This window comes from Paramormyrops kingsleyae, chromosome 3 (assembly GCF_048594095.1).
Source record: "Paramormyrops kingsleyae isolate MSU_618 chromosome 3, PKINGS_0.4, whole genome shotgun sequence".
Lineage (NCBI taxonomy): Eukaryota > Metazoa > Chordata > Actinopteri > Osteoglossiformes > Mormyridae > Paramormyrops > Paramormyrops kingsleyae.
Window position 1 is genome coordinate 40,153,261 of NC_132799.1, and position 11,855 is coordinate 40,165,115.

Below are 11,855 nucleotides of genomic sequence, written 5' to 3' on the forward strand. Positions count from 1 at the left end.
CAGAGTGGCGCACCAGGAAGGTGCTTATTAGAGGAATTCAGCACTTTGGACAGCACCTCTGATATGCTGCCCTCAGCGTGCCTGAGCTGTTCACCGGCAAGAAGGGTAGGGTGCAGAGAATCCTCTGGTTCTTGCTGAAGGGGTCTAAAGACACAGCAGAATAGCAGGCTGGACCTCACTCCTTGTGAATAGTTTCACACGTGCCTCCTTCCCCACCTCCTCCAGTGCCCCCATCTCCCTGGTGTCACCAACCTCTGCAGTCCTGGAGGAATTCACAGGCAGGCTTCCAGAGGAGATCATTATGCTTCCCCGATGCTGTGATTCTCTGGCGGGAGTGATGTTTAACGTCTCAGCGGGTTAACGTTGGGTTTGGTAGAAGAAAATACTGACATTATGAGATCAGTTAACCTAGTGGTTAAAACTATTAAGTGATTACCACTGTGGTTATGCTTGTGACTCTGACTTTGACCATGACCTCATTTTACACCTTGTTTTTATTAAAGCAGGACTATTTTTCTGTTTTATATAATATTAGTATGCCAGGGTGGGGGGGGGACTTTCTTTCTCTCTCTTGCTCTCTCTCTCTCTTCCTCCCTCCCTCCTCTCTTTCCATATACTGCTCTGTACCCCTGCAACTGTGGCAAGAATCTTATTATGTTCCAGGGAACACAGATGACAATAAAACTCAACCTGATTAATGTGATCATTTGACATGGTCACTAAGATGGTTGTTACTGCAAGAATTTTTTCTGGCTCACAAGCTGCAATTAATACTTGTAAATTATGGAGTATTTAGTGCTTCAGATCAAAGTAGCTTTCAAAAAAGCTGGATCTAATGGGGCACCAGCAGCTTCACCCTGATGAACAGGTTATCTACAGTCAATGACAAAAACAAATTGTATTTGAGGCAATCTGTACTGAGGAAAGCGAAAAAGACACATCTGAGAACCCCAACCAGCTTCACGATGATTAAGCGTGTTTACTCTCCCTGCTGTGTGATTAACAAAATGGTTAATGCATGTTTAGTGTAGTGTAATTAATGATGGTTAATGGGATTCACTGATTAAGTGGAACACATCAGTTCACTCAGGGAGTAATATCTCAGGTTGTGTGCTGAACTTTGAACTTGGTGTTACAAACTTCTACTTTATTTATACTTTATTAATTCAGTAATTCCTGAACTTCTAAATCATATATCCAGCAGGGGGTGGTATAGCACCTCAGTGATTGTCCCAGGTTCAAACCCTGCTATGTGTTCCCCCTGTCCTATCTATCTGTGTGATTTACTGCCAGTACTCTTTTCTGCATGAGAACCTGTTGGGGCAGAGGCTCAGAGTGGCCCCCAGAGGCTACAGTGGCAGTTGGGCACATAAGTGTGCATGGGTATACCCAGTGCTGGACTGGCTAAGCGACAGGATTGGGGAATACCTGGTTAGCCACGATCCCCACCTCTGCCACCCAATTTTACTGCCTACACTGCCCCCCCTCCCCCGGTTTGGGGCATGACATTCCTGAAACTCTGTACCACTCCAGCCCTGGGTATACCTGCCTGTGGTAAACAGGAAGCCCCTTGTGACTGTATGTCTTCCCTACCGCCCGCAGGCAGCAGGGAGGCGGCCTTCACTTATGCCATCACGGCGGCAGGCGTGGCCCACGCGGTCACGGCGGCCTGCAGCCAGGGCAACCTGAGCCACTGCGGCTGCGACCGCGACAAGCAGGGCTACTACAACCAGGAGAAGGGCTGGAAGTGGGGAGGCTGCTCAGCGGACGTCAAGTACGGCATCGATTTCTCCCGAAGGTTCGTAGACGCCCGCGAGATCAAAAAAAACGCCCGGAGGCTGATGAACCTCCATAACAACGAGGCGGGAAGGAAGGTAACCCCCCCCCCCAGACAAAAGCATCGATCCACACCATTTAACGCCAGGGCAATTATTTGCAGGAAATAAATCGCTCGGCATGCCCTTGCATCTGCTTTCGCTATTCCTTGCCAATAATTATTTCCTTATAAACACAGCATATTTCACATTGTTTTTTTCTCACTTGTTTGATATCTGTCTGCTAAAAGGACTCTGACACGCCACAGGTCGCTGTCTTCCTGTGCAAATAACACCTGGTACAGCCACACTCACGCCGGTGTGCTTGTGTGTGTGTATCTGTCTGGTGAATACGCGCTTTCTGACAGGACAGAACCGGAACAATTGAACCACAGCAACGTGGTGCCGCACTTGTCAACAAGCATCCATTACACTTCCATGTGTTGGCTGTGCTTTAGCCAACAGATGCTCCCTCCCCCCTACAACCCAGCATCATTTCTGCTAGTGAGGGCATCTGGCTCATGTCCCTTTGGCTGTGTTTGTGTGTCATTAGTCATCTTTGAACAACAAAACAACATGGGTCATTACAGAACGAGCTGCTCCTGGGTGCGAATATTAATTATGGAGATTAATGGAGCCTAATGAATGCACAGGGTTTTCTGTTAGGCACTGGAGAGAGGCGTGGTCCTGCCAGGTGGCAGCCTGCCATGCCTCAGACAGCCCTAGGCCACTTGTGAAGTGTAAAGTCATTCTGCTGCAAGTTGTCATTCCTGCAGAGACAGTGCTGTCCTACCAGCATAGTTGTGCAGTGTGAGCCTTCCACTTACTGCATCCTATCCATCTTGTAACAGCCAGTGATTTGATTATTTACCTGGCAGAGGCTGTTACTTGGGTCTTCAGTAGGCACAGGTGTGAAGTCATTTAGCTTACTAAGAAAGTGTAAGTATATAAACTATTAGCTGCGAATGCTGATACCTGTAAAATCCAAATGGAAATTATGTGCGTCTATTAACTGTTTTCAGGTCAACAATGACTATTTAAAAACATACAAATGATGGTCTGCCACAGAAACTATTTACAATGGACACAGTTTATACAAAAAGCAATAGTCAGCCAAAGAAACTATTTACAGAGCGAGGCAACAGTTAGCCAAACTTTCTATAATCAGCCATACAGACTATTTACACATGGAGATAACAGTCATGTACAGACGACACAGACAAACAATAGCTGGACAGAAAGTCAACAAACAGCTATGCAGACCATTTGTACAAGAGGCAAGAGTGTGATACATAGAGACTACAAACTTCCACATAGACTACATAGTAGGCAACAGTCAGACACAGACTTTTACAAAGGGACACTACAGTCAAGCGCAGAGAGACAACAATAAGCCACAGAGACTATTTAAACAGGGAGGCAACAGTTGGACACATAGACTATAAACTGCCACATAGATTACACAGGAGGCAACAGTCAGACACACAGGACTATTAACATGGGGACACTGCAGTCAGATGCATGCAATAAAAAAGTACAATTTTAATTAGAAAGCAGTTAATTATCAATAAGATCATATTTAAAATTCTCCTGTTTGTAACACCTGATAAACACCCGAGGAAATACGAAAAATGCACAAAAAGGCCACCCATAGCAGAAACAGACAATAATAGGTGGGCAAGATCCATCCCTCCAAACATGTCAGTTAATGTGCATGATAACTGAGACGGATGTAGATGTGTATGAAAATCAGCATACTAAATACAAAGCTGTACTAGCCTGGGTGAGTTGGAGTGTGTGTGTGTGTGTGTGTGTGTGTGTGTATATATATATATATATATATATATATATATATATATATATATATATATATATATATATATATATATGTATATATATGTACGCACACACACACGTATATACATATATATACTATATATATTTTTTTTTTATTGTAACACATCTGAGTGTGCACTTCTCTGCAGCAGTGTCCTTCTCTGTGTTCCAGCCTGTCGAACATTTGTAGGCACGATCATTTGTTTAGTAGAACAGGCTACATTTAAACGGACTAAAATGCTTTTCAGAACTGGAGACGCTAAATATCCATCAGCGCGGAGCTGCAGAGCCCTGCGCAGGAATGATGGTTTATGAGTAGAAAAGGAGACTCACTTTAGTGCCAGATGAGCAATTACATCCACATGAATCCAATTTCTTGCAACTCCTCCTAAGTACACTGTGTGTTTGACGTGAACGATCGCAGCTAGGAATTTCTGGTCTTTTACTAATTGGTAGCAGGAGACAGACTATGATGGACAATGTTAAATAAACACTTCCAACTATACAAAAAGCAGGGGGGTTCCATAAGGAACAATAATTGCGGTCTGTGCTGTAAGTTCCTGGGACGCCCTAGTTCTCCGACGACACGCAAGGCAGGATTTCTAGCTGATGCCATTGCCCACCCCCTGATTACCCTCTCATATCCCTGCCATTAGCCGTATTTCACTCCAAGACAATGACTTTGTTCCTTGTAGATGTGAGGGTCTAGATAAATCCATTTATTACTCCGAATAACGTTATTTTAAGAACCCGCGTGTAGCCCCTGTGTTACCTTACGCCAGTGGACCCCTGAACCTCGGATTTCGCACAGACGAAACAGCCTGGTTATTCCGCACTACTCGCGTGTAGATGAGAAGAAAAAGTGGTGCCAGGGTTACATCATATAAATGGCGATGCCATAACAAATGTCAGACTCCGATGTCCTGAAGTAGTCGTAGGCGTGACTTTCCCCTATCGCGATGAATCTAAGCCCGCAACTACACACTACTGAAAACTGCTGCATTACATCTTCATGTAGTTTGTTTTCAGTATTCTTACAAATAGACTACCAGTTTGGGACAAATTATGAATGCATTTCAATTTACTTTAAAAGAAATTTAAAAAAAAAGAAAAATAACATCAAACTAAAATTAAGTAAAATTGTCGTGAAATCGTACGTATTTTAAAACCTACAGCCTGCATGATTTTTCGACTAGTTCTCAATCTTCAAAAGCCTTATTATTGCACTGATCTCTAAAACAGACCCTGAACTGTACACTCCCTCCATCGGTCTGCTTCTCTTTCAATATTTCGATGGTCGGCGCAGCATCCAAAGCACACTGCGATCCAGATGTAAACGGTTAATGGTCATCATTGGAGTGCGTATGAGCAGCGTATCTGCGGCACATCAAGTAGAAACGTGCTCCATATTTAAGTAGAGTGTAACAGTATACGAACACAGTGAAATGAGATTTATATTTGTTTTTCCCCAGCACTGATGTGGTCTTTTGGAAGGTACAGAGAATTACAGAGCAGGATGTCACCAATAATGGTGTTTTCCCCATGTGTCTGACATATTACTGGCAAGAAGGAGCATTTTAGAATCTCAAATATTTTAAACAGGATTTAGGTTTATTTCATGTGCAACTGCATTTTAAAAATGCCTACTAACTATAATATATTAGACGGTCTGTAAGCGATTAAAATTACTTAATTTCCCCCTACTGTTGATTCTTTATTGGAGTTGGAGCAAATCTGAAACATTCCGTGGTTATATCATATCTAGATTGCACATTGAACAAAAATAGATAGATAGATAGATAGATAGATAGATGACCAGAAACTGTGGCTTATAATTATATTGTATATAAACACAGAAAAACATTTGTGCACAATTAAGAAAGGCCACTGTCGTCATGTTTATCTCAGTGCGAATCGAAGCGAACAAAGATGGCATTCATGGTTTTTCCAACTTCTTCCACCCGTTTACAAAAACTTTAAATCCAAAAGCGCATCCCGTGTGCCACGCCGCAGTAAAAACAAATCTGGTCTGATGGGCTGTTTAGTTATGAAGTGCTTGGAAGCTAGGACAGTTCGAAGAAACAGAGCACAGGGGTTATTGACCTAAAGAACAGTGAGGAGTATGTGTGCACAACAACATAGTCAAGCTTCATGAAGGCCGGCAGTGGATATATGAACACAGGGTTGCAGATGCTTAACATTAGTGCCCCCTCCCCCACCTCCCGCCTAGAGAACCAACCTCAAAGGCGACATCTTTACTGTTGTTGCCCCATTTGTAAAATGTACTAAGCAACATAATAGTTTGCGTACAAAACAAAGTTTTAGGCATTGAGATCTACAATGCAAGCTTATTGTTCCTTAGAATAACATGATTAACTTAGGAATACTATGTGCAATTTCTTTTAAGACATTCAATAAAAATGTATGAGTATGTCTGAAAAGAAACATTATGAGAGACGCCAACCCCAATTATGAATTCTTACTATAAGTAAACTGCACATTGCCTTTTTATAGTGGGAAGTGACACATTGAATTGAAAGCCATAGTAAGAACAGTACAAGGGAGGGGGACAATCATGCCAAAGCTGCACTCTGAAGCATTTTATTTGCTGGCTCACATGCTGATTAAGTGCAAGTGCGCCTGAAAGGTGCAGAGATTTAAGCTGCCGTGTCTTTAACGGGCTGCAATTGGGCATCTCTCATATGAACTTTGTGCTTTCCCGTCTGGACTTACTCTGAGGTCTTCCCCTCTTCCCTTGCCAGGAGATGGCTTTCCAGGGCTTCTGCATTTCTCTTCCACAGCCAAGCGGCCATCTTAATTATGGACATTTTGATGGGACTGTTGAGCTAAATGGAAAAGAATTTCACTTCACGACCTTTTCTCCTCCTCATATATTTCACCTTCCCAACTTCTTTGACACCTGACCTTCTCTGCTCCATCATGCCTGACCTTTTCTCCTCTGTTACCCAACCTACTCTGCTTGTTGATATTTGACCTCTGTTTCTCTGTTGGCACCAGTTATTAGACTAGAGAGACCTCAGAAGTAATGAGTCTTCAACCTTTTTTACAGATTAAATCTTGTATCACAATAATAATGTTGATCATAATCTCTACAGTTAAAATGACTATGATGATGCTATTGATGATATTGGTACACAATGTTGTTGATGATGATGTTGATGATGATGGCTTTGGCGGTGACTGAATAATCATGCTGCTCTTGATGATGATGGTTATGATGGTAGTGACAAAGATGTCAATGATAACAATGAGTATGGTGAGGATGAAGATGTGGATGATAGTAATAATGGTGTTGATGGTGAGGATGACAGTAAAGAACATGATAATTATGATGAAAAGAGCAGTGATTACCATCAAGTAACAATGAGATTGAAAATAATGATGGCACTGACGATTGGAGATGATGATGTTGAAGTAGCTTGTGTTAGAGATTGTTCTGATTGAGAATGATGACAGTCAAAGTGGCTGCGTACTTCTCTAATGCCAAGTGTCTCTCCCAGGTTCTGGAGGAGCGCATGAAACTGGAATGTAAGTGCCATGGAGTTTCAGGATCCTGCACCACCAAGACCTGCTGGACAACGCTGCCCAAGTTCAGGGAGATTGGCTATATCCTGAAGGAGAAGTACAATGAGGCGGTGCACGTAGAGGTGGTGCGGGCCAGCCGGCTGCGGCAGCCCACCTTCCTGAAGGTCAAGAAGAGCCCAGATTACCGCAAGCCCATGGAGACGGACCTAGTCTATATTGAGCGCTCACCGAACTACTGCGAAGAGGACGCCGCCACGGGCAGCGTGGGGACGCAAGGGCGCCTGTGCAACCGCACATCGCCACACACAGATGGCTGTGACCTCATGTGCTGTGGAAGAGGCTACAACACGCATCAGTACACCAAGGTGTGGCAGTGCAACTGCAAGTTCCAGTGGTGCTGCTTTGTCAAGTGCAACACCTGCAGTGAGCGGACGGAGGTGTTCACCTGCAAGTAGGGCCCAGGCCGGGGTCGGCGGTGTTTCTCGAAGAACGCGATGAACGAAAACAAATGGAATTTACAATGTGGAATCCCTATGGCGTTGTTTTGCACACAAGAATCTCGGTTTGCTTTAAAGTGTCAATAGATAAAACATCCATAGGTAAAAGCCCAACTTGACTCACAGGATAAAAATGGTGCCCTGGACCTGTGCAGTGCATTCTAGGATTTGTAGTTCCTCACCTTTACAGAACGCTTGTAAAAATGGCACAGAGTGACTAACTCCGAAGGATGTTGTGAAACATCACATCACCTGCTTTTTTGATAGAACACAAAGTTAACAGTCCTGTAGTGTAATGGTCAGCCTTTAGTCTAATTAACTTAAAGGAATTGCAAGGGAGAGCAGGCCTGACTATTAAAAATCCATGGACATTGCTTTTTTTATGAGCTGTCAAAACAAAGAACGCTACATTAACTTAGCACCCTTCATGCGCTGAATTAGCCTCAATGGGATTTATCTCTACAGTAAGCCTTATGCCAACTGGAAAAACGTGGAGTATGTTAGCTATCCAGTCACACTGGGACTGTTCGAACACTGAAAATAATTTGTTTATTTATGTTATAGTATCTTTAAACAAAGCACTAACGGGTAGAAATGTCTTATTTCGTACTAAGTGTAAAAAGAAACTTTTTAGAGATTATATTTGAAGGTGCATATCATTTAAACCACCCCGTCCCCACTGCTCTTTTCTGAACAATAACATTGCTACTGATGTGTGGAATTCAGATACCTACCCACAATGCATTGCATTTCTCATACAGACACATTTGTTTCAGTTCGCTGTAGCTGGTGACTGGGAGGTGCAACGCTTTTCTGCTTTCTGTCTCATTATAAGAGAAGATGATGGTTCACATTTTTCCTGCCCTGCATCTCTTGTACCATTAAATGCGAACACGATGACTCTGGGTTCGCTGTCCAGTTCTGCACTGACTATAAAAAGAATCCAATACCACTCAGCTGAAAAGAAATCAATCAGTCTGAGCAATGTTTGAAATAAATGTGACCGACCGACCGAACGTCATGCTGCTTCAGGGTCTCACACCCGAAAAATGCTTGTTAGTGACCTTCTGCCACCCTGCTGGTTCGTGTTCCCCAGCCTCTGGGGCACCTGCCCGGGAGCAGGCAATAGACACAAGCCAAACCCCCAAAGGGAACCAAGGGCCCAGCCGGGTCGTGGCTTTTTGTAAACAGTAGATCTGTCTGAGGTTCGTTTGAGAAGACACTGGATTTTGGCAAATTTCGGCTAATGAATGAAACTTAATTAAAATTTATATACATATGTATAATGTTAGTTATATATGTGGTACTGAAACATATACAATCGTAATATTAAGAATATTTATAATGATGTATATATGTCTGTCTATACTTTTTGCACTTTAAATCATTTATATTCTGAAACAAATGTTATTGATATTGTTGTTATTGGTAGTTTGACAAAACAGTTGGTTTTCTAAAAAATTTGCTCTGAAACTGAAAATTTGACTCAAAAAGTTCATACGTTTTTCTTTTATACTTAGTGTACATAGAGCGAACCAGAGGAGATTTACTCTGGAGAATTATTATAATAGCTCAGTTATAAATAATATTAGTAATATTAGTAAATTGTTTACTTTGAGTTAGGACTTTTTGCATTATTTAGTTTTCATAACAACCACTGCTTTATTGACATAATCAAGCCAGCTGTCTATAGTAAAATTCAGAATATAGAAATTTATTACTTTGTAAATATAAACATTTATTGTTTTATTAAAAGACTAATTGCTTGAAAATGTATAAATCCTGGTTTTGCATTCTCTTGCCACACTGATCTGCAGAGGCAAGTGAGGCACGGCTTTTAAATTTTCCACTCTCTGTTTATGGTTCTGTCCATGGGCACAGCACCGGCAGGTTGAACACACCATCCTGCACTTGACGGTTACGCAAACAGCCTCTTTGATGTGCTTTGAGATTCCTCTATGCTTTTAGCAGTGTCTGGAAAAGATATTTTAATATATATAACAAAGATGTGACTATGGTTTTCCTGAAATCAAAGTAATATATTTTCTTTATATCAAATTCTCAACTTAAGGAGATCAGTTTTTCAATTCTCACAGCTAACGATATCCTGAAAATGTGGTTGAAATATGATACATTGTATTTCAAATGCACAGGACCATTTCGCTTAATAACATTATTATAATTAAACTGTTTAAAACAAATCATTTTACTTATTTGTTCTTATTAGGGTTTTTCTGTCACCAAACTACCTAAACTCAAACTGTTCTTTTTATGTTGTAACACTGCATCTGGTATCTATATGCCCTGACCAATATGCATGATCTGGATTGATTGTACATAAAATGAAAATGGTCATGTACATACTAAACTCCAGTACAAATTTGCTGATTGGCCAGTCCTGTGAAGCTTACGTGCTCGTTGGTTGAAGTAGAGATTTCCATGGGTATGACAGTGTGGAACAGTGTCAGTGAAGACCTCAACTCCAGTTACTCCTCAACATTAGAATGCTTTCTGTAATATGTTTGCCATTGTCTTTTTAAAAATTTGGCCCAACATCCATGGAAAAAATGCGTCTTGTTCCAAAGTTCCAACCACCCTTAATACAGACATTGGCTTCACTAAAGAAACATAAATTCATAAAGTCATTAATAATTAAAACAAAGGGAGTGCTGACTGTAACACTAGTTTGTACACGACATGTGTTTGCCATCATTTGTGGTATATCTGTTGCCAGGTCTGATGGGTCGTTTAGTTATGATGAGCTTGGAAACCAGGACAATTTGGGCCTGATTTGATAGAATATGAGCCTAAACAAGTCGGTTGAGCAGTGAATGCAAATGGATCCCGCTATTTAGCAGGTTTTTCAAAGGTTCATTCTATATGTGCCAGAACCTTATGGTCATGAGATGGAGAATTTGTGAGGAGCTGAACTCAGCAGCACATTTAAAGCAAAGATTCTTCCAATTCTATCGGTTTGGCTGCTGTATATAAAACTCGATCTTTCGGTCTGTCATTTTGGAGACTGTAACAGAACAACGATGCACGTTTTTTTCCCCATCGCAAATATTAACCGCTGCAGCTGCTTCAAACTTCATACAAATCTCACAGTTTCAATGCTGGATGGTCTGGCCTAGGCCATGTCTGGGCCTTTCCACAGTAAAATGCCCTAGGAAAAAGATCAGTACCGCCAAAAGTGTACCGCCCACACTATATGGGGGTCGGTTAACATGCAGACATCCTTACATTGCCTATTCAAGTCCTAACTTGAACTCTTAAGCATCTGTGGGAAAACTTGAAAATTGCCGTCCATAAGCGATCCACAAGCAATTTGAGAAAGCTTGAGTAAACCTGCCAAAATGAACGGGCGAATAATGTACCAATCCAGAGCACAACACTGGTAGAGACTTACTCAAAAACATTTGCGGCTGTGATCTCCGCCAAAGATGCTTCCACCAAACATTCAGCTCACAAGTTGCAGAAGTTGACATGCTGTAAAGGCCCGGGTCATCCCCAGAAATTACATGCTTGAAATTCAGGTTTCGATTAAAACATCAGATCTTTAAAAAGATCTGGAGGGGGAGTAGATTATTAAAGTTAATCTAGTTTTGGGGTGTTGCGGGTTCTTTTGACCCCAATAACCTGCAGAAGTCCTAACAGCAGGCCTAAAACCCCTAGAAGTGAATCTCATATTCCTGTCCCTAAGTTTAGTTTTACTTGCAATTGCTGCCAGCATTGTACATTTACTCATTTTTTCATGTTTACTTTGGAGTGTTAATAAAACAGCATGAAACAGTAGAGTAACTTGTGAAACGTGGAATAGCAAAGGGACCACCGGTGTCAAAGGCAGGCGTCTGTGGTCTAATCAGTTTAATTCATTACATTTACATTTATTTATTCAGCAGCTGCTTTTGTTCAAAGTGACACCTAAGCGAGCTGGATATTACATCACAAACATACAGCTGCCAAGGAGGCAACCAGGCATAAGTGCAGCCAGGCTGAGCCAATGAGAGACCAGTAACTAATGTAAGTTTGCAATGGAGCTAAACGATATACTACAAACACAGCAAGAACCTACATTTCAAACTCAGAATGAAGTTCAGCTGCGAGCCCAGCAGGCTCTGGCGGCTCCTGATATGTTGCTTTGCAGCTCGCAGCGATTTTC

At 41.9% G+C, this 11,855-nt stretch overlaps 1 protein-coding gene across 2 annotated transcripts in view; it reads left to right on the top strand.

The window, feature by feature from the left end:
• LOC111858601 (protein Wnt-7b) overlaps positions 1-9,873 on the top strand; it is a 28,733-nt gene extending 18,860 nt beyond the window's left edge. For both annotated transcript variants that reach the window (XM_023840512.2, XM_023840510.2), the window contains exons 3-4: positions 1,603-1,874; positions 7,172-9,873. In XM_023840512.2, the coding sequence (XP_023696280.1) occupies positions 1,603-1,874; positions 7,172-7,651 (752 nt within the window). In that variant the 3' untranslated portion in view covers positions 7,652-9,873. The remainder of the gene's footprint in view (positions 1-1,602; positions 1,875-7,171) is intronic.
• The last annotated feature ends 1,982 nt before the right edge of the window (positions 9,874-11,855 follow it).